Source organism: Triturus cristatus, chromosome 2_2 (genome assembly GCF_964204655.1).
Source record: "Triturus cristatus chromosome 2_2, aTriCri1.1, whole genome shotgun sequence".
In the NCBI taxonomy this organism is placed as follows: Eukaryota; Metazoa; Chordata; class Amphibia; order Caudata; family Salamandridae; genus Triturus; species Triturus cristatus.
In genome coordinates, this window is record NC_140582.1 from 1,057,144,814 (window position 1) to 1,057,172,371 (window position 27,558).

The following is a 27,558-nucleotide window of genomic DNA, read 5'->3' on the forward strand; positions in this document are numbered from 1 at the left end:
AACATCATCTCATACGCCAATGACACCCAGCTCATCTTCTCCCTCACCAAAGACCCCGCCAACGCCAAAACCAACTTCCACGAAGGAATGAAGGCCATTGCCGAATGAAGAACAGTCGCCTGAAACTGAACTCTGACAAGACGGAGGCCCTCATCCTCGGCTGTACCCCCTCTGCCTGGAAAACTCCTGGTGGCCGGCCTTGCTGGGGACTGCGCCAAAACCCACCGACCACGCATGCAACTTGTGGTTCATCCTGGACTCGTCTCTATCAGTGACCCAGCAAGTCAACGCCGTCTCCTCCTCCTGCTTCAACACCCTCCGTATGTTTTGCAAGATCTACAGATGGATCTCCACCAGAACCAGAAGGACGGTCACCCAGGCCCTTGTCACCAGCAGGCTGGACTACTGCAACGCCCTCTACTCGGGAACCACGGTCAATCTCCAGAAAAGACTCCAACGCATACAGAACACCTCCGCGCGCCTCATCCTCGACATCCCCTGCCACAGCCACATCACTGCCCACCTGAGGGACCTGCACTGACTCCCCGTCAACAAGAGGATCACCTTCAAGCTCCTCACACACGCTCACAAGGCACTCCACGGCGCCGGACCAGCATACCTCAACAAGTGACTCACCTTCTACACCCCCAACTGCCAGCTCCACTCCGCCGACCTCACCCTCGCCACCGTCCTACGCATCCACTGAACGACTACTGGCAGCAGATCCTTCTCCCACCTCGCCGCCAAGACATGGAACACCCTCCCGATCCACCTGCGACAGACCCAGGACCTGCTGACATTCAGGAGACTCCTCAAGAACTGGTTGTTCAAACAGTAGCGGCCCACCCCCCTCAGCACCTTGAGACCCTCATGGGTGAGTAGCACGCTCTACAAATGTTTGATTGACTAACTCATGCATTCAGCAAGACACGTTTAATCACGCACTTATACAGACAGTCACGCACCTACTAAATCATCCATTCACACTCATACACCCACTCATTCTTCAATACACCTTGGCCTATATATATATATATATATATCTATATAACGTCACAGAAACACAGTGACTGGATGATGGCATCAGTGATGTCATTTGAGATGTCATCAGTGATGTCACTGACCATGTTATGAATGATGTAATATGTCACGTCATCAGCAGTGCATTGCGGGGGCGTGAGTAATAGTTAGCTGAACCAACTAGAACGACCAAATTTCTCTGGTTTTGTACGAGTAAAATGTCCAACTAACTAGAACGTCCCTGAAACCTGTGTTTTTTTCAGTGAATTTCTAAGGTGTTTTTAAATGCTAATTTCGAACTATAACGTCCCTGAAACCTATGGTTTAAAAAAAAGCTTTAGTAAACGGGGGATTTGGAAGTGCAAACTAGTGCTTTTCAGGCCTCCAAATGCAGTGCATGAGCACCGGGCGTGCGCACCATTTGGCAGCCTGCCTGACCACTTTTGCGGCCGCTTTGATGTTCTCATTGAGCCACGCGGCCACTGAGAACATCAAAGCGGCCGCGAAAGTGATAACCATGTTCCACCCCCTCCCTTATCCCACTTCCTGCTTGTTATTTTATACTTGCCTCGTTCCTCCGTTGTCCCTTTGTTGCCCTAACGTAAAGCTCACTTAAAACTTAACCCTTCCTCCTCGCACTGCAAGCCCTCCTCATCCCACTGCCCCCACTTCTCTTCTCCCTCGCATACTTGTCTCGTTCCTCCGTTGTCCCTTTGTAGCCCTAACGTAAAGTTCACTTAAAACCCCACTTCTCTTCTCCCTCGTCAACACACTACTGACCCTCTCTTGTTTAGGTAGTAGAGCGTTTTTTTGTCTTGCAGCACATATATGTCAACTTATCACAGGGAGAAATTATGTGATTTTCCCAGAATCACAAGATGTTACGGAGCAGAGACTCGAGCCGGGATCTCCCGCTCTCGAGTCAGCAGCGCCATAGCCTCTCCACTAATACTTGTTATTTTTGTAATGTTTGCTTGCTCTTCGCCATAGGCTTGGTTACAAGAGTGCAGGTAGGCGCCTTTGCAGAAAAAAACGTGAATCCGAGTCGGGCTGCTTCAGGTTTTACTCCATCTCTTAAGTAATTTGCCGATAGAAAGCCATCTCTGTCTCGTTCCCAGTTTTAATTTGTTTCTCTGTGTGCGCACGCGTGGCTCTACTTTTCAGCGCTTCTCACCGGCGCTTTCCACTCCGAGGAGCTTCGCCAAGGTCTCAGATTAGCTGGTGGCTGACCTTTCACGGCTTTGTACTTTCCTGGAATGTTAAACTTTAAGCAGGATTACTTGGGTGGATATTTAAAGGAATTGACTTGTGCCTGCTTTGAATTTTAGCAATAGAGGGAGTGACTTTTTAATTTGCCAGAACAGAGAGTGTATTTCCATCGATTGCATGATGAGTCTCGAACACACTTTCAGAGAATCTGAGAAGACCAGATGATCTACTGTCCAGTAAATTAATCAAGCCCTTGCTGCTTTAGGGTACGTAGCCCTGTCATGCAGAGAGTTGTTTTCACATATGCTGCCTGCGCCTTTCTTTTGTTGTGTACGGCGCGGCTCCCTTAAAACAAACTTTAAGCACAAGTGCGGCGCTTGTGAAATAAGCACAGAGCTTTGTCTATTACTTGCAGCTCACAGGCACGATGTGCTGTAGGCAATCACATTCTTGCATGTGTGGATCAACAATGGCAATAGTGCTATGCAAATACAATCACTCCACTGCAAATAAAACAAGCATTTGCAATGCAATAGGTCTCTCATTTGCGAGAGTTTAAGCTATTGGCATTGTTAAATGCCTTTTTATTTATGTTTTAAAAATCAACACATAAATAAAAGGCATTGTCATTTACAATGCCAATAGCTCAAACTCTCGTAAATGCGAGACCTATTGCATTGCAAATGCTTGTTTACATTTATTTATAGGGAAGGGGGACCCCAACCCCTCAGGGCATGGCCTCCTTTTTTAAAAATGTATTTCTAGGGAAGGGGGGCTGCGTGGCCCCCCTTCCCTGGGCTACTTTTGGCCCCGGGGACCCCATCCCCCGGGGCATGGCCTCTTTTAAAAAATATATTTAATGGGGAAGGGGACCATGTGGCCCCCTTCCCTAGGCCCCTATTGACCCCCGGGGACCCCATCCCCCCCCCGGGGCCGGCCTGCTGTTTTTTGTTGTAGTTAATTAAATGGGAGAGGGGCCACTTCTGGCCCCAGGGACCAAATCCTCCGGGGCCGGCCCTTAGCGTTGGGGACCGTGGGGGGAGCCACAATGCCCCCACAGTCCCTGCCGGCTGCCCGCCTCCTGCGGAAGCCGGCATTGCTTTTGGACAAGGGGAGTGGTTAACATGCAGCTCCCCTTGCCCAAAAGCAATCCTGCTTTGCTTTGTTGAAGCGAGAGCAGGTTTCCTGCTCTAGCTTCAATGAAGCAAAGCAGAGTTTGCTATGGCAGGGCGGGAGCCGTGCTCCCGCCCTGCCATAGCAAACAGCAAGGGCTCCAGGAGGGGGACCGCACGGCCCCCCTCCCAACTGTTTAAAGCCCCGGGAAGGTGGTGGTTCCCGGGGCCCGGGGGTCCGCAGTGGACCTCCACATTTTAATATTTAGTGCCCCGGGGAGGTGGTGGTCCCCGGGCAGTGTGGGGGGTGGGTCAGGATCCCCCCCACACTTCTTTATTTTAATTTAAGCCCTGGGGAGGTGGCGGTCCCCGGGGGAGCAGGAGCCCCTAACGCATTTTTTTGAAAGCCCCAGGGAGGTGGTGGTTGCCATGGCTGCAGGGCGGCTGCGTGCCCCCGCACATAATGAATAAAGCCCCGGAGATTTGGCAGTCCAGGACCTGTGGGGGCCCCCACGGTCCCCCGCAAATTAACTGCACATAGCCCCTGGGTCCTGGCCCACCCGGGGCTTATACAAAACGAAGCGCAAGAAACACTGCTATCTCCCTGTTGGGAAATCTCTCCACACTGAGGTACAGAAGGTCAGTGAGAAAGGGACAGTCCAAGAGATAAAATGAGAGGTTGTGGAGTTGAAAACTAGGATCCACATATTATTATGATTTTTTTTTTTTGTCGTTCTATATAGCGCGAACTTGACCCTAATCCAATCAGGTATCGGAGCGCTTTACATAGCACCAGTTACGTTACATGAGGAAACACATTCATTTTTGTTAGGCACGGGGAGATTGTGATTTGCCCAGAATCACAGGATGTTTAGCATCATTACCGAGACTCGAACCCAGTTCCCCCAGGTCCGAGGTCGAGCACCCTAGCCATTAGGCCACTCCTCTCCCCTATTATTGGCACGGGCACATCAGTGTGATGCCCAGGTGAAGGATACCGAGGGCCATGCACAGAGATGTAAGCTATGATTTGTTGGCCTACCTAAAGAAGAGGAGGACCGACATCCTGGACCTTTGGAAAAACGGATTTGAGATGTCCTTACTCCTACAGACCTTTCCTCCTGTTTCATCATTGAGGGAGTGCCTTGGGCTCTTGTGCTACCCGCTGGTATGTCGCCAAGGGCCATCATCGCAAATATATTCAGCTACAGGGATAAGGGTATTATTCTGAAAATTTACTGGTAACTCTGATATTAAACATGAGGGACCCATCTTCCGAATTTTTCTAGATTATACCCAGCTGGTTCAGCATCAGAGGAGTACATTGGAACCTGTTCAACAAAAACTTACAGCAAAACTTTGTATGATGCATGTCGGAAAAGTTTTGTCATCTCCAACCCCGGTTTAGGACTGGCTAGAGATGGGAAATTAAACTAAGAACTGGAGCTTGGCGGTGGCAACCCTGGAAATGGTGGGATCTGGGCCTCGCCCCTGCAGATCTGGGTCCTGTCGTAGACAACGGCAACAAAGCAGAAAGAGGTCGGCAGGCCAGAGGTGGGAGAGGGTGGTCCCTGGAGAATGCGGGTGTGCTCCCGGGGAGGATCGTCAGCTGGGGCCTCTGGCCTGGAAGTAGACTGGACATAGGAGCCTAATGGTTCTGCAGTGTCCTTAATATGCTCTAATGAAAATATACATTCCAATGTTGATGCGTCAGGGGGTCAGTGGTATACACTTAACACAATACAGAAATGGTGGGAATAACTGTGGCAAAACACTTCTGGAACACTGAGGTGGCCCCTCTCATTTATGGACACAATAAGACCAGAAGTGATTGTTGCAATTTTCATTAAATATGGCAGCTGGAGCGTCTCTCTTCTCCTTTGATCTCAGGCTCACTGGAAGTTGAGGAGAGTTATATAGATGCTCCTGCATATGTTCCACAAGTATAGTTAGCAAAACAATAAATGATGCAGTTCACACGTTTAGGAGGCTCTCAATTCTGAAGTCCTGAGATCAACATTTGCCGATTATAGGAATTTGGCAGACACATCGATTTAAGTTTGATGTTCTGGGATGTTTACCCAAGAAGGGAGGTTTTCTTGGACAATGTTTGTCTCATTAGAAGTTCTTACATTGGCATGGTATGACACTGATGATCACATGTGGTGAACGGATTAGACCATCCTGTCCCCCTGTTTCTTCCCGGGGGAGAGGGGGCATCTGAGAGCCTGACCCAATGGTGCTAAAGAGAGCCAAAACACTATATAACCTGCTTTGACTTACAATATATTAATCTGGAACATAAGGGGCCTGGCACCCTAAAGAAAAAGATATAGAGAACTTTCCTTCCTTCAACAATGTAAACCAGACATTGTTTGCCTCCAAGAAACTGACCTCACAGGCCCTAAGGCACCTAAACCAGCTAAAAAATGGCAGGGACTTATTTGACTTACACTAGAGGGGTGTTCATATGGATTTCATCATCAGGGGTCCTTTTTAAAATAAAATATTCAGAAGTGGACATAGCGGGAAGATGCCTCTTGTGTGGTACATCGGACGGGAGGGAAATTAGCTTCCTGAACATTTACTCTTTCAGCAAAGAGGATTCTTATTCTTCCCTAACCGTCATAGCCAGCTTCCTCACTACTCCACTCATATGGACAGGCGACTTCAATTGTATAATAAACAGCACATTGCACATGTTCCACTCGAGACTACACACAAAACCAGAGATAGAGAACACTACAAGGGCGTTGCTCAACATAAGGTGTATCGCCATATAGAGAGGGCCGCACCCCGTTGCCAAAGAATACTCATGTTGCTCCTTGACCCCCAAAACATTTAGCAGACTGGACCGGGTACTGGTTTCTGCCAGTGTGGCCCCAATAGTGCTGTCTGCTCAATACATGAGCAGATTCATGTCGCATCATGCTCCTTTGCTGGTGGGGCATGCCCTGGTTGATGCTCCCGGGGGGACCACACATGTGGTGACTCCCAAGAAACTTAATGTCTGATCCAGCAGCGGTAGAGACACTGACCACAGCACTGACAGAATACTTTGAAGGAAATTGGGGAACCACTGCTTTCCATAGTAACGAATGGGATGCCATGAAGGCAGTGGGCTCGAGGAAGTATATAGGACAAGTCTGTGGCGTTAGAGGGCAATTGCAAAAGGAAGTTCAGGAGCGAGAGCATGGACTGGTAGGGCTGCAGCGAGGCTCACCCACCCTATCCACATCTAAGTAGTCATTTTTAGTAGCGCTGAGTAAACTGGGTGAAGCATGGGATAGGTCAGACAAACGTATGGAAAGTGCCACCCCAGGGGTGGCGTCCCCCAACTGCACAGCATGGTGTCTAATAAATGGAATAATCCAAACTTAATCGAAGGTGGAAGGCATTAGTCAATTCTCAAATCACTTTCTTCGATGTTGTGGCTGTAATTATTTCCACGCTTCTTCGACGGTAAGAATCACCCCATATTATTACTCGCGTTTCTTGGTTTCAACTAACATGGCACTTTTAAATCTCCTCTTATGACAAGCATGTTTATGACTGTATTGTGCACCGGCATTTCAATCTATCCGTTTAAATTCACTTTTTGAAAAGTGTGTTGCATGGCTAAAGATCTGATATCCAATTTACTAGAGGTGTTCTATCGATGCTAATTGTGCACACACAACAACAACTCTCTGATGTTTAACCCACGATTGACATATTTCCACATTCACGGTGACTACAGTAACCTCAGTGCTCAGCTGACGCTCGAACTGTTCTAAACGATTTGTGAGTCTTCCTAGGGACATACACAGTTGGCACATTACATTCTGACCGTGGCCTCGTGTTTAGAGCTAGGGCTTACAAGGAAGCCATGGAAGGTTTGGGTGTAGCATTGCGGTACTCCTCCATACCATCCCGAGGGAAATTCTGTTGTGGAGAGGAAAAACCTAGACTTAAAGCAATCTTTACAGCAAGAGTATTAGGTTCAGGTGGTAGTTGGGTCAATCACTTATATGGGGTCCAACAAGCCATTAATAACATGCCAAGAAGTTCTTGAGGGTGTCACTCCTTACAAGGTCCCATTTGGGACAAGAATGTGGGTGCCTGATCTCGATTTATGAAAGCACAGTACGGATGAAAAACCATTTGATATCAATAAACGTTTGGCTTTTTTACAGGATCTGAATGAAACCCAGGTACTACTAAGCAACGTGCAAGCATAACGTACCGCGGCTTGCACGTGCAAGTAAAATGCACTGCCACTGGGGAAGTCAAATCAGTCACGCACGACCTGTCTGGATCCCAATAGTCGGAGATCTGGTCTGAGAAAAGATCAAGGACAAGAAAGAATTTGGGCCATCATACGGAAAGCCTGTACCTGTCCTTGCTGTTGAAGGAACAAGAACAGTACTTCTTCCGCCTCTTGCCGGAAAAAAAGAAAAGATTAGTCTCCATTGAGCTGATCAAACCACACTATGTTGCTGATACTGAAAAGTAGGCCTTGTGGGTTCCTGGGTAGCCGACGCTCTCCTCTCGCTACCAAACAGGAACTTCAGCCGACAGAAAGACTCATACCATTTGAAGAGTCACCAACACAAAATGATGGAATATCCAACAATGAAATGGAAGTCGTTCCTCTTGAAACAGAACTTCAACACACAAATGAAAGACAAATATCAATTCGAACTAACACCGAAGTCTACATCAATATGCCTCAACAAGAGACACCTGCAAGTTCAACAAAACCTGCTGAGCTACCAAAGATCGATTGAACTGCATCTGGCTACTTCATCGATTTTGATACTTTCTCTCTTGATCCCAGTGAACTTGAGACAACGCCAGCTCCAGTTTCCCATAAGCAACAAATTTGTGAATTCTACACTTTTCTGAGAAAGACTTATTTAGTATCACCTTGGCTCCAGCTCTGGATAATAACTGGAATATTGTTTTTTCTGTTCTGGATTGGCCTAGTGACTGTTTTTGCCTACTCATGAATGGAAAATATCTCCCAGAACGCTCTGCAGTATCAAATGTGAACTTGGTCCCGAAACCTCATACATCATCTCATCATGAACAAAGAGACCTATTTTCCATGAGCAATACAGCTGTTCCAATTCCTGATGGTATAGTTTGGGGCAAGGTTGATTATGATGTATTTGGCCCTACTGAACTTTTGAAAATACCACATTCATTTAAAATGTCTCTAAATGATATCATTACCTCCATTACATTTTCTGATGATTGGGATTTCAAAACTGTAAATATTTTGTCTGATTTGAAACAACCTGCTGCATTTTCAAGCATTGAAATGTTAGAAGACACTTCAGACTATAACACTATGTACTGTTACCATTATTGTGGTCATCCCTTTTTACACAAATCCAGTATCCCACGAAATATTTTCACATACCACCAATAGAAGCATTGCCCAACACCACCAAAAGGTAGTTCAAAAACGTTTGCACAGAAATTCTCGTATTTTTCAGGGTTCAACACTTCTGACCCGACCTCATATTACTATAAGGTTGCACCTACAACTGCACAGAAAAATATGCTGACTAACACCAAACAGATTTATTCTGCATCCTTAATTTCCAAACTGTCTGAACAGGGTTTCGACTTATGGAAGGACAATATAGACATAAAATCAGTCTGGGGTTCAACAGAATGGTAAGTTCAGGGAACAGAAGCACTATTTAGAGCATGCCTCATTCCACAGCAGATATTTCTGAATGACACTGTGCAACAAATTTCCTGTCTTGGACTAGCCACGAACAAGGATTTGAACACTCCTCAGCTTCCAACACCATCACACTTTGAAGGGTGGCAAAACTTTACATCACATGGAGGGAAAACGATAGATGACATAATTCAGTATAATTCATCAGACCCCAATTGGAAGGGATAGTTAGTTGGGCCCACAGACACAAACAGATGTCAAACAAGATTCAAAGGTACTACCAAAGGGTTTAGTATCTATAAGCCGGACCATTGCTATGTACAAAGAGAACATCCGGGGGTAGTGACATCATACAATGTTGGGAAGATGTGCTTTGATTGGCTAACACCTTGACTCTGTCCCAGGTGAAACAGCACGTATCCTTACTCTCAGATGAGGTGGATCTAAAGGATTTTTTTACTAGGTTCCCGAAAGCCACGTCAGAAGCATTTCTATTACGCTGTCTATAATGAAATTGTGAAATAGATAGAATTAACCTAGGAAAGGCCTTAGCTGTAGTTGACAATGGTAGGACTACATTGACATCCAGGATTTATTCACTGGGCAACATTTTATCTTCTGCTATAGATATACTAGAACAGAACTTGACCATACTACAGCACGGACAATCCCAGCTAGGTTCTATTATATTATTAAGCTGGACGCTGCAATCATTCTGCGCTGGTTATGTGCCTTGGTGATTTATCAACAGCACGTCCCCATTTTCTGCATACAATCTAACTGAGAAGCAGATAACGATGGCCCAAAGGGGAGCAAAATATACAATGCTGCCTATTGAAAAACTGACCAATTACCTTTTACTGTGACAGAGTCACCATCCACAGAATGGTTGATCCATGGCCATATAACACTACTGGTCACAACTTTCCAGTTTCAGTATTGCCTTGAACAACAACAGGCGAACAGATATGAAGAAATGGGTAAGGAATTCATCAAGGAATCTTGGGAATTCCCTTACAGATTTCAATGCAGGAATGGGGACATGGAAGTGTTTCTTAGCGATACAAACTACGAGAATTTCTTAAGTGGATCTCTCATATGCCAGGATACCATGCTTCATGTGGCCTGTAATGGTTCAGTTGCTAACTTATCCTGTCACTTGAAAGGGTCCCGGCTGCGGTGATTAATCCGGTGTTCAAGTTGCTTTCAAATGGGAGCTCCTTGATGCTGAATGATCAAGGTTGTTGTGGGATGCATATCTTGTAACTGTAATCCCCAGGGTTACTTGCTGTATGCAGGAATTGTTTCCACCGACCCATACAGTCAGGAAGACGTGGTTATGGCCTTCGTTGAGTGTTTCCTTTATACGGTTTGATTCTCTGAGCCGACTGAAAGCCATGCTTTTACAGCAAACAGTGCCCTTAACCTCCGCCCGAGAAACTTATAATCTCCAGGTTGCAAGGTCCTTGGCTGAAATCCAGGCACTAGTACGAACAAACTGCACTTTCCATTTTACAGAAATAGTACAACGTATCTTTAACATGTTTGATATGACCGGTATAGTACACCTATTTAAGACAATAGGTTCTGGACTGTTTAGCACCTTTCAGACAATCCTCCGAGTTATTCCCAACTTCATACACTCCGTATTCTGAAGCATTTTTGGAGGGCTTCCACTGATCCTATCCCCCTTGTTATTTTCACTATATCTCAGTGATTTGCCTCAGCACTTGCAACAAACGCCAAGTCTGCCTCCAAAGATCGCAGCCCATAATATTCACGCCCTCTTATAAGCAGACGATATCGTGATGTTAGATCTTACGCCCTTTGGCCTGCAAAGACTTCTAGACACTCTGAACAAATATAGCCAGGAAAACTTCTTAATCCCGAATCTCACCAAAACAAAAATAGTCTCCTTCTCAGGAAGAAAAAGAAGCACCAAATTTTGTTGGAGACTCGGCGCCGGAATAATAGAAGAGACAGAGGAATATACATACCTGGGTAGGATTTTCACTAAGACATTAAAAAACAATTTACAGGTTAATAACCTGACTAGGAAATCCGAGGTGCATGCCGGTGCCCTTCAAAGACTATACGTGGCTTCAGGCAACAGACATTTTTCATCCCTTCTCAAAGTATATAGTACAAAGATACCTCCAGTTTTATCATTTGCTTTGGAATATATTCCAATAAAACAGTGGTCATTCCTGGACCAAAAAGAAGGGAAGATACTGAGGAAAATGCTGAAGGTATCCCATTCCACTCCGGTGCAAGCTCTTCGCCTCGAATTCTCTATCACGAGCTCCTATTCAAGAGCTATTGCAAACGTCATCAGGTGGGCATATAATCTGCTGCACGCAAAGGCTGGAACTCTTCGTTCACTACTTAAAATCGAGACCTTTGACTGTGACGCTCCGAAACAAGAATTCTTCAGCAACATGTCCACTGTATTTAAACTAGCTGGGCCCGATTCACAGAACAAACTTAAGACAAAATCCTAAACTTAGTACCATTTTGGTATTCACAGAATGCACTTACTACTTCTGGTATTCACAGAATGAATTTACTACTTTTGCGATTCACAGAATAAACTTACTACTTTTGCTATTCACAGAATGGATTTACGACTACTAACTTTACGTCCGCACTCGGGCCGGAAATTCCGGCCCGGAGGCGGGGCTTCCGGGCCGGAGGCGGAGCTTCCGGCCCAGAGGTGGAGATTTTGGCCATGGCTAAATCTCCGCCACTGGCCGGAATCCCCACCTCCGGGCCGGAAGCTCCGCCTCCGGGCCGGAAGCTCCGCCTCCGGGCCGGAATTTCCGGCCCGAGTGCGGACGTAAAGTTAGTAGTCGTAAATCCATTCTGTGAATAGCAAAAGTAGTAAGTTTATTCTGTGAATCACAAAAGTAGTAAGTTCATTCTGTGAATACCAGAAGTAGTAAGTGCATTCTGTGAATACCAAAATGGTACTAAGTTTAGGATTTTGTCTTAAATTTGTTCTGTGAATCGGGCCCGCTGAGATTAATGTTAACCTGTTGCTCACGTGGACTCCGTCACAATTGAAACTCTTGTTAAAATGTTTCACCCCCAGACTCAGTTATGACCTTGATTTTTCACACTGTGCAAAATTGACTCTGTATAAAAGTTTCACGGAAATAATCGCACCTAAGCAAGTGCAACAATATACATACTTCAATCTCTCGCACGGAGCAAGGAGATCAATTATCCTGTTAAGGCTCGGCATTTTACCAGTGCTAACCACAACATCAAGATGGCACCCAAACGGATCTTCATTATGTAACTTCTGCCACGGAGGGGAGCAGGATGTAGAACATCTTTTATTCATATGCCCTAACCCAAAAGTAGTGGCAGCTAGGACAAAACATCTGTATCCTATATACATTAACTGCCGTATCACCACCGTAAAGGATTTGATCACAGTATGCAAATTTCCTCCTAATTAACTAGTTTGTTATAACTTTTATAAATTTTTAAAACCTTTTTTAGCTTTGTATTAATATGAAACTCTAAAAGTATATGTAACTGAATTTTATTGTATAAAATTTGTGGTCCTCAGTAGAGTACCAAAACAAATAAAATAAACTGAACTGAACTGATCCTGTTCCTAATAGCAGGTATCCTTATTGTCATTTTTCTGCTACGCAATGGACTTCCCAGTCACCAAGGAGATGGAAAAAACGCTCTTGGAGCATGGTACTCCATCTGGGCACACCTTGCCTTCGTGAACTAAGTGAATCTTGGTTCCTATCACTTAGACCAATCTGGATCAACTGTATTCTGCCTGTTCTGCGCACAAGAAAGCTTGTTGGACCTCTGTCTAACACTTCCATCAGTTGCGCCACCGGACGTTGATGCTTTACTGGACCCGATAACAGCCCATGTTATGCAGTGTCCTCAGCGTATTCCAATGTTGATGTCTGCATTCTTAGAGCCACCACAGGATGCTTCAGCTCCTGTCGGAACGGATACTGGCTCCTCAACAAGTACTCAGGCCTTAGTTGTCACACAGGCATCCCCAGCAGCGGCTGTGGAGAATATGGAGGAATATCTGTGCTTGATTGACCTGATCTGCGAGGTGTTGCAGGGACCGTTGTCTGCGATTGCAGGCAACAGTGATGTTGCGTCTCCCAGCCAGGATACAAACATTTGGCTAATCGTGTGCTGGCTCTTTCAAAAACAACCAAATTTGGATTTTTACACAATAGACACTTTTGCTAAACTGCATGGTTTTTAGTCACTCATTGTTAAAACTATATATACGAACATAGTTTAGTACAGACTTCTATTGCCCGCAATATGGTTTTTTTGTGCATTTTTTAGACTTTTACATTTTTTAAGTACTATTTTTATGGACTTATTAGTTGTTTGCGTACAACACCTAGCTGTACGTAATTTGTTTTAGTATGTTGTCCAGTCGGATGAGGGGTAGGTGTTATGTTTCATATATGTACCCCAATATAGGCTCAGGTAGTCACCTAACCTTTCACCTATATTCTCCCCTAGCATTACGCTACATAACGGTTCTTGGGACTGACCTTTTACCTAGTTACGGTACTGCTTACAGGGTTTAGGGTTTTTCCTGAAAACTAGCCTCATCCATTATGCATGAGGATTCTTGGAAACTCAGCAGGACTACCATCTCCTGCATAATAACTATGTATAAGGGTCATTCCTTCCATCATCCTAAGTCCGACATGACAAAGCAAGGTAGAATCCCTGAGTTTACCACTTAGGGTATATAAACACCATATCTTGCTGAGGTAGTCGGAGGAGAAAAGGACTTCCAGGCAGACACTGATGCAAGATGCTGAGGTTCCTGCACGCAGAGACACCGGCTCACAGTGGTCTGACATCCCTTGCGGGGTGTCCATCTCGAGACCAAGACAGGGTACCACAGTTGCTCACTTCAGGTAATGGGGTTGACTTTATCCTAGAGGGTCAGTATAAATCAATAGGGATACCCAGTATAGTGCAGAACCTGAGGACAATTACATGAAACGAACAGTGGTTCTGCCACAACACACTTTTCAAAGCTAACTAATTTCTACGTTTATTATCCCTTTCTACGTTAGGATATCAGTCAATGTTACACATATCTGTCTAAACACATACTCCAAGTAAATAGCATAAACTAATTACGTTATTCTGTAATTTATTTAAAGCGAAAAGGTTTTTGTATCATCTAGCAAAAGAAAAAGAAACTGGTCATACACACATTATTATCTGGTGCAAAGAGTGAGACAGAGTGAGATAAAGTGTATAGTTTTCATAAATCACAAGACCCAACAAATCCATTGACTACATACATAAACAACATTAACAATAAGGCACAGAATAAAAACATGTAGTTATTCTCAAAATGACCTCAAAATATTCCTAATCAATTAACTGGTCTAAATGGAATGTAGTGCTTCTGATTTTGCGTAGACGTTTCAACCCCTGTGTATCTGTGCTACATTTAAGCATCAAACGCGGGTCATCATCAGGACAAAACAAGATAGACTGTGTGTAGCCTTATCAACATAGTTCAAAAGGAATCCAATACGTGGACACTTGATTGGATTCCAGGTGGGGCTCTTAAGTAGCTCCTAGGTTGATGACAATCAAACGTGGGTGGGCACAACGTGCTCTTCAACCATCTCTGGCGTCACGCACTCTGTGTCATCATTTATTAAAGTAGAGGAAGGATTGTTCCACTTCCCTCTGTTTTAATGAGTCCGTCGCCTTGTACGATAAACTCTGAAAATAAGTGAGTTTTCTCTGATGGGCTGAGGCAAAGTCTGTGATTAATTAAGGGCTTTTCTATTCCATATTTAAATTGTATTAGAAACACACATGAGTCCCGGTAATGTTTGTTCCTGTGGGCTCTTCAGTCAGTTTGCAGGCAGCATAACTGTGGGTGCGTCCTCTCTTTTATCCTAGAGGGATTCTTGGTTTTACATCCACATACATGCTAGGTACACTTGGGTGCATCTAGTTAGGGTTGCATCACAGGAGAATGCATTTATTACTGTCATATATTTTATATACTTGCCTGTATTGATTGTTTTAGCACGATGGTAGGAATCCACCATCCTTTTACTCTGTTAGTGCTTCTAATCATTTATATCTGTTTCCGTCTAATGGTTGTTTCAGCACACCTATTTTACACTAGAATGACACTGGTTCAATAAATGCTTATTGAAAAACGTCCCCACTGTTTATTCTGTGTATCTCTCTGAGACAAAGTGAGCACGAGTGACTGAGCGAAAAGTATTGCACTGTTTCCACGATCCTGAGGGATCAGGGTTGTCATGTGCAATAGTTGCCAAGAACTATTCTTTGTTTATTTTTATTTTTACAACCATATTTTATTGGTTTTCAAAAGCATCATCTACAATCATAAGTCTTACGCACTTTCTTTTTTTTAAAATTCTTTTTATTGAAACATCAGCAGTGTTAGCAGGCAACATTTCCACAGAACAATCTTGACCGTACACATCATTCAGCAAATTACATTCCGGAACATATCTCTTTCGATTAGACTGGACTCCAGGCGAGCTGTCCCCGCATCAATCGTGATCTCCCACCCCCTCATGCCAGCGCCTCCTGACTTCCTTCACATACCCCTGTACATTTCCCACTGTTTCCATACCTTTTCCCATTTCTTCGGGCAACCACGGCTCTCATATATCGTTTTCTCTGCAGCGCAGCACCAGTCCATGTCTGTTTTCCAAGGCGCCACTGTCGGTGGCTGGTTAGCACCCCAAGCCCCGGCAATATTTCTCTCGGCCACCATTGCAGCCACTAGTAGCCAGATTCTTTGATATTTGGGCCATGCTTGTTCCCCGGATACACATAGAACATGCCACCGTGCCTCCAGAGGTATTTCAGTTCCGAGGACTTCTGACATTACTCGCGTCACCCTCCCCCAAAATTGTTGTATAATCGGGCAGTCCCACAATATATGGAAGAAAGTGCACTTCTGTTAGTGTTACGCACTTTCAATTTAGTACATAGTACATGTTATTGGCAATCCTGGTGTATTTATTTAACATTTAGTCCCTACAAAACTATCCCCACCCCCCTCCTTGAGTTGCGCCTATACATATACAGTTTGATCCCCGAGTATTCATGGGTCTGTTGGTTGTACTGTTAAATGCTTACTTGTATGTAAAGGAAAAACGCTAATAAAATAGTTTCACAAAAAAAGCGTTCACAATTAGTATTAATAATTTGAATGGTAGATTGAATCGAGTCCTGAAAATTGTGGTGTTGTCGACGCACCAAGATGGACTGATCGAGAGATGCCTAGACACGCGGCTGGATAAGCCACCTACACGCATGTGTTCACACAATGCAACATTACCCACACACAATTATTCTCAAATAAGAGTGCGATAGACATACAACCATGGGCACTGCACAGCAGGCAGGTGCACAGGGCAACCGATACAGGCACCCGTAAACATAAGCCAATAGATATGCAGGTTATTATCTGAACACTGCGAGTGGCGTAACGCGAAGTAACCCCCCTCCCCCCCAAATTTCATTAGTCCTAAGACCCCTGAAAGGTGGATAGTTCCTTCTGCACCGCAGGGGCTTGTGTAACGCCCTTGGAACTTCCTAACATCAGCTTTAAAAACTTTCACTTCAAAAGGTGAATATGCTCCTTAGCACAACATATGTCCTCACTAAAGCCCCATCTTCAGAACAAAATAATGAAAAGCAATGAGCAAAACTCTAGACTATAATGTTTAGGTAACATTTTCCGAAGAATATCCTTCTTTATGCACCCTTCAAAATAATCTTTTAACATTGAGAGATCTGCAACTGGTAACCAATAGGCTATGGCTATCAAAGCCATCTCGGGGTTGTCATCCAATATAAGAAGGCACCCACACATTGATTTTACAATGTATTTTGTCACCAGATTCCCGTTAATAGTGTTATTTGGCCATAATACTGGAGGACCCGCAATTAATCCTCTTTATATGAAATGATTTATGGAATGCAATGAAAGAACAGGTTTTCGCTAATGCCAGATCTAAAAATGTCACAACGAAACTTCATTAGGGTCAAGTGAATTAATAACATACTGTCCTCTGTGCATCTGCATGGACGCTACAACTTCAGATGTGTGTGGATTGCTGCATGCATAAATGTGTGGAGGAGAGGAGGAGTATGGCTCTATATTTCAGAACTAACGTACAGGCTTCTTTTCAGGTCTGGTTGTTTGCCAGCTGACCACTACTGAGCCGTCATCCACCACCAACACCACATCCCCAGTTCCAACCATAGAAGGCAACTGCAGTGCAGTGAACATCTCTCTGTGCACACCGTGTTCAACAGGGACGTTCTACAGTAATGGTAAGTGTAGTTGGCCTACCGTCCGTGTGTCTTTGTGAAAACAGCTATCTCTTTTCTTTGGCAAATGAGGCATTTGTACTGGGGGAAGGTATGGTGGGGCTACTTAGAGCTGGCGGTGCAATGAATGACCACTCACGCACACAGACATAACATACACACTCCCCCTCTCCCCCAATTGGTCGGCCCTAAACAGCGATCGGTTCCTCACATTTATTTATTATCTCGGCCGCGCTCGGCTAAGGATGGCGTGCTGATGTCAGGGCTCACTGAAAAGCTCGAGTGGCTCAGTACAACCCTTCCAACATTAGGTGGCGGGAACCATCCTCACCTGAGCACATACTATGTTATTGAGCCTCGGGCTAGGTGCCTGGTTGGGCCTCAGTTTGTATTGGTGGCTCCTCCCACTCGGCGGGGCTGTGTCTCCTCTGACATTGCTGCCTCTGGCCTTGTTTCGCTTGTAGAAGGTGATTGTCCCCCGGGACCGGACGGCTTTCCCCAGGAGTTTTACGCCACCTATAAGGAACATCTGGTACCGCGGTTGGGTGCTCTCTACGCTGAAGCAATCAAGCAAGGCTCCTTCCCACCGGAAGCCGACATGGCCACGATTGTGGTCCTGCCCAAGTCCACGCCGCCTCCTTGTGATAGGTCGGCCTACCGGCCGATCTCCCTTATTAATACAGATATCAAACTTTACGCGGCGGTCCTGGCCCAGAGGCTCCGGCCCTTTTTGTCGGGCTTGGTGCATTCGGACCAATGCGGCTTCATGCCGGACCGGGGCACTCGCCACTGCCTTCGTCGCCTTCACGTGGCCTTGGCTCACCGCCATCGCATATCTCCATATCTCACTCTCCTGCTTGCCAATTTCGAGAAGGCTTTTGACTCAGTCGGGTGGGCCTACCTATTTGAGGTCCTGACCCACATGGGTTTCGGCCCCAAGTTTGTTGGCATGGTGCGAGTCCTTTACGCGCGCCCCCGCGCCAGAGTGTTGGTCAACAGGCCACTGTCGAGACCATTTCGGATCGGCCGGGGAACACGGCAGGGGTGCCCACTGTCGCCCCTCCTCTTTGCTCTCGCAATGGAGCTCCTTGCCGTCCTGATCCGAGTGGATCCTCTCCTTCGGGGCTGGGAGTGGCCGGGCCTGCCATCGGACAAAATAGCCCTCTATGCGGACGACGTTCTGTTGTACCTTAGTGATCCAGCGCGTTCAGGCCTCCGTGCACTCTATCTCTTGGGCCGCTTTGGCCGCGCTTCTGGCCTCTACTTAAACCCGCGGAAATCGGTCCTTGTGCCTCTGCACCCATCCCGGGAGTGTTTTGATTGGCAAGACACTATTCCCCTCTGTCGGTTGTCCTTCAAATATCTGGGCATCTGGGACTCCCTTCTCCAGGAACTTAGCTGGGCTCTTAACGTGACCCCCCTGGTCAAGAAGGCCAAGGTAGATCTGACGCGATGGCAATCGCTCCCGCTCAATCCGCTGGGGAGGGTGGCACTATACAAAATGATGATTATCCCCCGGTTCTTTATGTATTACAAAATATTCCCGTGTCCTTCCCAAGGTCTTGGTTTCGTGAGCTAGATGGGTTGGCGACCAGATTTCTCTGGGGTGGTGGGAGACCGCGGCTGGCCCTGTCGGCATGTCGCCTGCCCACCTTTGATGGGGGGCTGGGCATGACCAATCTCTACCTCTACTATTTGGCCACCCGTCTCCTGGTCATCCATGATTGGTTTGGGGGGGGATGGTCCGATCCGGCCTTCAGGGTGGAATTGGAGGACCTGGGTTTCTCCCGCATTCAGGACCGCCTGTATGGCGCCCCCATCCCCGCCTCCTGCCCAGACATCACTAAGGCGGTCTTCCTGGCTTGGCGAGCGGCGCTTCGCCACACCCGGTGGACCGGGAGACTGACTCGTGCCACTCCCCTCTGGCATGGGACATGGATGCAGGACGTTGCGGACCTGGAGGGTTTCAAATCATGGGACCTGCTCGGCATCTCCCAGCTGGGGACGTCTGGCGGGGGGGACGCATGTGCTCATACTCGGAACTGCAGGCGCGCTTCTCCCTCCACTCCTCTCAATTTTATAGGTACCTCCAACTGCGGCACGCCATACGCATCTACACCCCTCTGGACATTAGGCTGCCGGATCACAGCCCCCCGGAGGCTCAGGTCCTGCTGGGTAACCTAGGGCGGGGGGGCATCTCCCGAATACATCGTTCTCTTATTAATAATACCCCCACGGCCCGGGAAGGCCTGAAGGAACGGTGGGAGGAGTGGGTGGGTCCCCTGGACGAGGTCGACTGGCGGGACGCCCTTATGGCCCCCAGGCTGGTGACGGCCTCCGCCAAATTGAGGCTCATTCAAATTTATTATCTGCACACTGCCTACCTCACACCGGCTCGTCTGCACCGGGCGGGCCTCTCCGCTACGGCAGCTTGCCCCCGATGCGGTTTTGCCCTGGCTGATTTCATCCACATGGTGTGGTCTTGTTCAGACTTGGGGGGGGGGGGGGTTACTGGAGGGGCATAGAAGCCGATCTCAAGGAGGTCTTGGGATGGGTGGTGCCGCATAACCCTCGACACAACCTTCTGGGCATCACTGAAGGCCTGGATGGTACGCGCACAGAGAAGCTATTCCTTATGACAGCATTAATGGTGGCGAAAAGGGATATAGCAGCGGCTTGGAAGCATCCGCAGCCGCCTAGCTTGGCCAAATGGAGCACTGGAGTGGACTGGTGTGCGGCACAGGAGCGGACTCTCTATCAGGCGAGGGGCTGCCTTAAAAAATACCACAGGGTCTGGGGGAAATGGCTGGGCAATGTGTTCTGATTATGCGGTCGGGGGGGGGGGGTGGAGGGGGGAGCTTCGGGTGGGGGCGGGAAGACGGTGTGATCTCATGCTGTGTGATTGTAATTTGGTGGTTCGTCAGGCTCAATGTTTTTTCTGTTTCACTCAAAACAATAAAAATTTGTTTATCAAAAAGAAGGTGATTGTCCTCCTTGGTTGGAAGGTGTTCGAGCCACCAGCCGTCACTGTCACGGCGCAACTAGAGCCAAATTTGAGGGTGGGGGGGTTCATTGGTCACCAACATATTCTCATCTTTTTCTTCCTCCCTATCAGGGGACGCGGTTATCTGAACCATGAGATGTTCCATGTTAGTCACCTCCTGCTCTCGTTGGGCAGCTATCATTGTTCCATTCAACTCAGTCACTGTATGCTCCCCTCTCAAATGGAGTTAGGAACATCCGCACGGGGTGGCAGACTCTCACCAGGACTCGGTCCCCCACCTCCAGGCGCCTTTCCATGGCTTGCCAGGCCAGCCGGTCTTTCATTCGTCCTCTGTCATCTCATTTGGTTGCCAGCTTCATCCAGCATATCCGGACACCAGCCTGGATGCTGTCCTTTACTTGCCTTTGAAACATCAAGTGCATGATGGTGTGCTGTGTCGTGTAGTGAGGGTGTTGTGATACACTCTCTGGAATCGGTGTAGTTCCCACTCACTGTCCATATTTTGGTCCACCCCAATGTGGAGAGCGTTATGTAATGTCCTCATAAACCTCTCCACTGTACCATTGGCCTGTTGCCACTGTGGCATTATCTTCTGGTACTCTCTTATGTTTGTAGCCCATGGTGCGATGAGAATGTTGTGATGTAAAGGCTGTTCAGATGTAGTACCAGTTGATGATATCGTGCATTCACATCGAGCTTCGAAATTCATTATGCTCCATTTAGATCAGTTATGACGTCCAGTGTTGGGGCAATGCAACTTTTTATGTGTATAGCTTGGTTGGGGAGCCTCCTGTCTATGCCGAGACATATTGTCCCGGCTAGTTGGGTTTCTCAGTTATTACTGGAGTGATACCCATGGTGTGGGTCCTGAGACTTTTTCAATGACGTCCAGCCGTTGCACCTTCTCTGCTTTGACCTGAGCTTGCAGGTGAAATGTTACTTGTTGGAGTGCTGTTGCCTGGATTGTCTTGTCAATGTGGAGTTTGACTGGTGTCCCTTTTCAGCACCTGAGCCCTCGGAACACCTCTGGGAATTGGTTGAGGAGGTGATCTAACTGAAGGTCATGAATTTTCCCGGCAAATAATAACAATAATCACATTTGTAAAGCTCGAACAATCACCCGTAAGGGTCTCTAGGCGCTGGGGGCAGTCGGGAAGATTAAGCAAGCTATTGCCCAGAGTCACATGGTGCTGGGCTAATCTGCCGCCGGCGATCGAACCGTGATCCCCAGATTCCGGAGTCAGTCGCCCTGGCCGCAAGAAAGACGCATCCCAAGTCTTCAGCCATGCGACATCCAATCAAGGTACCTTCTCCGTCCATCATTACATGGAATATGGTCCTGATTTCTCTGTCTCCATGTTACTGTTGCATCCATTGCCCCAACCAGGGGGAGTGACTCCATACGTGCAGATGTTGGTGCGGTACGGTCGTGGGTGTACAAGCAGTTATTGCTGGTGAGTCAACAATTTGACGGAGGCCCCTGTGTTGATGAGGGCTTGTATGGTGCTGCAGGTGATGGTTACCTTGCAGCCCACGGATTTCTGGAACTCTATATGAGATGAGGAATGTATCTTCCTCCTCAGGATCCTCCTCGTCCAGTTCCCCTTTTCTCCACCATTCTTCATCCTTGCTTGTTGGCTAAGTGTGTTCACATATGGTCAGGTGGCGCACAGCCCCAGTCGCTGGCCTCCTTCCATGGGAGCAGAGTCCCTACTTGCCGCTCCTGCAGACCCTGGCAAAAAGGTTGGGCTTGTTACACACTGAGCATGTGCGCCCTGCTGCCGGGCACTTCTCCAAGGGGTGTGGTTCCATCCCACAGTTCCTTTATGAGGTATCCAAGTCAGGCAGGCCTAGCCTCTCCTGTTGCGGTGGGGGCCTTTTGTGAATGGCATCAACTGTTTCAGACTAAATGGCGCAACTTTGTACTGGCAGCCGGTCCAACCCCTCTGTTTAGTGCTACTTCCATTTCATTCACCCTGGTACTGGACAAGTCATATGTACGGACAAGGATGATCATGCCCTCCAGCTTGATCCCCGGTTTCCTGAGGATGAGCCTCCTCAAGTTTTATTTTTTATTTTTTTAAACAAATTTTATTTGTCAAGTTGCACATATGATGCAGGGCTCTGCACCCCAGAGACAACTGCACAATTCAACCATACAGTGATAATGACTTTGACTTTTGCATGTGATAACCAAACACATAGTAACAAATCCCCCCCAACGCCCCCCCTCCAGATCGCGCCAATTCCACATAAACCTGTCCACCACTTAATATCACAACAAGAGATGCTAGCCCCTCTGATCCTTCCCACAAAAATTGAGGTTTACATGGGTGTCAAAGTGCGCATTGAGAATGGTTATCGACGTGTTGTAGTTGTCAACTTCCCCCGTATCTGGGAGGTGTTGAAACAGTTTGTATATCTCTATCAGAACAAAATGCTCCAGCACTGACTTCTTTACTTCATTGTCCTTCTCCTTCTGGCCCTTAAGTAGCTGTTGAGCCACCCCACCCAAATTTTCCACCTGGGGGCAACTGTAGCCGAGTCCACCAGCTTCCTGAAGGGCGCACCAGGGCCCCTACAGCGGAGTGGGCACTCGTGGTGCCCCGCAGCTGCCGCATTGGGACCTTGGTCAGCTCGATGGGCTTATCCTGCCTGCACGTCATCCACCATGACTGGCACTGTATGCAGGTGTAGTGGTGTCCAGGCCACCCTGGAGATGCTTGGCCTGTGCTCCCATAACTTTTGACTGTTGCGCAGTCTCGCTCTGCGGTGTCACTGCACTGTGGGTGCACTGAGGGTCTTTCGCCTATAGGTGGCGCTGTGTACTGCAGTGAATTGATGGTCTACCCCCTCCCGAAAGCGCAGTTGACTGGGTTGTGTTGAGAACTCCCCCCCCCCCCCCCCCCCCCCCCGAAGCCGTGCTGGGAGAAAGCGCAGTGGTGGTCTCCTCCTACTCTCTCCAAGCAGGCAGGCTCCCTACAGCAGTGCACATGCTCACCCCGGGCCCCATGTGCTGCCTAGCCCCACTCCAGCCACATGTGTTGAGAGAGGAGGGGGAAGGTGGGTGGGTTCATATGCCTCTGCAGCCCCACGGGCAGGACTCTGTACAGTGGGCTGCAGGCCTTCTTTCCTTGTCGCCAGTGTACTGGGGTAAGATAGGAAGGGGCTTAGGGCCGCCGGTGTTTCGGGCCTACATAGAGCCTCGGGTGCAATGATCACACACAGAGAAACACACACACACCTGTAATTATATATAATGTGTGTGTTATATATCTTTTTGTGGTGCAGTAGGCTCTTATGCACATACTGAACAGATCTGTGTTTGACCTAACTTTTACAAGCTTGAAACCCAGTTTAAGAGTGAGATGGCCCCAGTACCACAGTGAAGTTAAAGTGACTAACGGGGACATAAAATGTGGAAGAATGAAGAAACACAAACACTCCACACCTCCACAACCAGAGTTTTAGAGTAACAAGCGAAAGGGTCGCTGAGCGTACCAAACCAACCAAGGGAGGGCAAGCATAGCAAGTGTAGAAGCCTGGGGTAAACATGAAACGGGAGAAAAAAAAGATAATGCCTAGCTAGAAATCAAAACACCAGCAGGGCTAACTAAGGCACCATAAACTAAGCAGGACCCTTCTTTAAGACGCCAATGAGACAAATTTGATTATCCCGCTCACTTGATTAATAATCAATAGGAACACCTTAAAGATATTCAAGGTCATGTTTACTGCAGATCAATAGAAACAAAGTGCAAGTCAGAGGAAAGACAACAATTTGCCTTGAAAACTTTGACACATCAACAACAGAAACTGCAGACAGATGAAAAATAAAAAAAGCATCCAAGGCAAGGAAAAAACATTTGACCTGGAGATAAACCTGATAAAAGTAAGAAAAAATGTCCAGAGGATGACCTTGACAAAGAATAAATGTTTCCCACCTCCCTTAGTCAGGGGCTGACGGACAGTACCACTGGGCCGCAGTAGACGCTAGTCAAGTAGACCCATTGCCAGACTCCCGCAATGGCATCAGCTAGAGGAAAGAAAAAACAGATAGTGAAGGACCTCTTCCAGAAGCCTGCATCTTAAAAGGTAATGAGCAAAGTGACTCCCCCAGAAAGTAACCCACTACAAGAGACACACCAGATGGTGAAGCATCTGCCGCTAAAGAGGTAATGGCAGATCTCTTCTAAAGTCTAAGAGATTACTTTTCTTTGACACAATTGTTAATGGTTTTTGATATGTACATAAGTCAAAGATAAAATATTGGTACCAACAGCAATAAAGTATAGAAAAGATTACTTTTCATCACTACAATAGAATTGAAGCAGGACCTGGGTGAAAGTGTCCTTCTTGAAAGGAGGAGACCGGAGAGTTCCTAAAGCTGGAAATTACTAATGTGCAAGTACAAAATATTATCTTGCAAAACCATGTGAAACACCTTGGAAACCACTGCAGGTGATATAACAGGCGCATTTTGGGAGTGCCACAGTGAGCATATGGAGAAGACCTCAAGAGCTGCATCCAACAAATATTAAAAGAATTGCTCTAATCAACTGAATTAGAAGATATCCAGCTAGATAAGCACACCACAGACTAGGTGGTTCCCAAAAACACAAGACTTCCCGCAAGCTTATATTTTTCATGGAAAAGAAAAAATAATGGAAGTGACGAAAAAAGAGGTGACTTTGTCTTCTAACGACATCCATTAATTCAATTTCAGGACTTATCTGCAGTTATCTTACAAAAAAGTAATTGTGGCCAGTAATCAAATGCAGCCAGTGCCACTGCAAAGAATACAGACGGGGATGCCCCAGCACTTGATGTTTAAGTGGCAGGGCCATTGTTGTCAGACAAGATTACTGACTGAGGCCTTGAAGATACTCATCATGCCGCACGACATGTCAGGACAGACAATCATGGGACTGCGCCTTGACACATCAACAGCCAGAACCACTGAGATGTATGGGAAAGAGCATTCAAGGCAAGAAAACACTGGCACTGAACATAGCGGTCATCAACAAAGCATGAAATGCAGTACTAGACCTACTCAAAAACTCGAACCCTCAGACAAGGAAGCAGAGGCACTAGGACCCCCGAATTTTCAGAGGAGGATCTCAAATTAAACTGCTACCCAGAGAAGGTCCTGGTGGAGCAATATAATGTAAGAAAAGAAGGCAGGTGGAGAAATGTCCGTTTTTCCCAGAAGGGAGTTTAATCTCAGGATTCACTGAATTTATTTACTGCTGAGGAGAGTTTGGAGGATGGATGTTAAGAGGGCAAAGGAAAAGGGGCAGCAGTATGGAAGAGACTTGGATGTGAATCCCAGGATCAAGCATAAGTAAGGACCAACATCATGGTAAGAGAGAGGAACCCCATCTTAAAGAGCTTTCAAATGGTTAGCGATATTTGGGGGCATTTTGTTTAATAAAAGGGAGCTAATCAACCATACCTAATGAAGGTCTTGAGGGCCATTAAAGGGACAGCTATTTCATCCAATAGACTTCTGCTTTCTCGCACAATACGCGCCCTCAGAAAAAAAATAAACCAGAGGGGATGACATACTAACGGGCCAACATAGATTTTAACCTGCAGGAATCTATATCTGGTAAAGAGTCACTGTCGCCTATCTAGTAGGCTGCTTGTAGGGAGAATGATCTCCCTGGCAGGGGTCCATGCACTTAGAGAGAGGAGGATTCATACAGCACATGCTCCAAAACGGTGAAGCAATATGGCCCCATACTGGTTTGGAGTGATTGGAAGTTTGCTCCATGTAGAACTGTTTGTCATATGACTCACATACTTGGGCCTAATTGATACTTGAAGGATAAAACACCCAAAAGATATAGAATATATACACTACTCAGCTGCTCACTAGTCCTATGCCATGAAAGACATGATTCATATTGATCAAAAACTGGGCCATTATCTGGGAGAAGTAATACATGGGTACTGACACAGATGGGTCATTCCCTCTAACATTCTCCCTAAAATAAGGAATAATAGCAACCCCAAGGGGTCCCTGCTGGCAGTTCATCAAGTACGGGATCCTGTAGTCAAAGAAGCTGTGTGTTGCCAAACTACAGAATCCCTCCTTTTCAATAATGGAGGAAGTCAGAACCTTTTTCAGAGGGCCATGGGCAAGCAAGGGGGTTACAGGGCCTAACCGTGGGGGTTGAAGCCTTCTACTCCTGATGTGCCAGGTTCAATCTACTATGGGTCCTGACCAAATGGGCCAAGTACCCTTCAGTACTTGACACTTGGGGTTAGCGTGGTCCGAGCAGTCCAAGGCTCCCTCTGGGATAAGGGAGTTTGTATACAAGGGAGTTACCACAGGCTCATAATTTAAAATGAGCTCTGCAGCAGCAATAAATAATTGTCCAGCCAAATAACCACTTTTATGAAGTACTTCCTTTCTACCGCTAACCACAAAAACGAGAAATCTACACCGCTCCTGTGAAGTGAGGGCTCTAGTGTTTCTTTAGGCAGTCCCCATGTCCAACTCCCTCCTGGCGATAGTGGTTATTCCCTATAGGAAACATCCAGGGCAAGACCCTCTAGTAATGCGAGTCGCAAGATTCCACACTGATTCTATTTTAAAGCCAACAGTAATCCAGCTCCGCAGCGCTAACTAGCAAGCAAGTTCCCCCAGGGCCGATTGGCCCAAAACCAGTCTTACCCTCACCTACAGGCTTGGAGGGTCAAGAGTCCCTGAGCAGCAGATTCAAGTGAATTCGCTGCAAGCGGCCCAGGCAGAATGCAGTCAGCAGACCCAGAGTTCCTCACATGCGATAGTGCCACCGAAGCGGCCATAGGGTTTTTGCAGCTACTTTCAGGTAAGTGTTCAATCTGTCCTGTTGGGTGATGCAATGATCCTGCTGCAGGTCCCTCACTTTGATGATGGTGCCAGTGGTCTCACAGTGGTCTCACTTCTCTGGTAGGAGTGGTTGATCAGGTCGCACATCGTCGTGCTCCCGGTGACCCCCTCTGGCATTCAGAGTCACCATATCTTTCCTATATAGGTTCCCACTCCACTCGACACAGTGAAGTCCTCAGAGGCAGCTCCTCCTAGCATACAGGGGTCACAGCCCACTCCAGCTCAAGGGCTATGGTCGTTGGAGCATGGAAATCTTCACGCAACATCCCCTCCTTGCATACAGGGTCAA

The 27,558-nt window shown here is 46.9% G+C and overlaps 1 protein-coding gene across 1 annotated transcript in view; it reads left to right on the forward strand.

Annotated features, from left to right (window-relative positions):
- Window positions 1–27,558, forward strand: part of LOC146863144 (uncharacterized) — a 607,219-nt gene that overhangs the window by 304,328 nt on the left and 275,333 nt on the right. Inside the window, exon 2 of the mRNA XM_085642558.1 lies at window positions 17,245–17,388. Coding sequence (XP_085498684.1) covers window positions 17,245–17,388 — 144 coding nt within the window. The remainder of the gene's footprint in view (window positions 1–17,244; window positions 17,389–27,558) is intronic.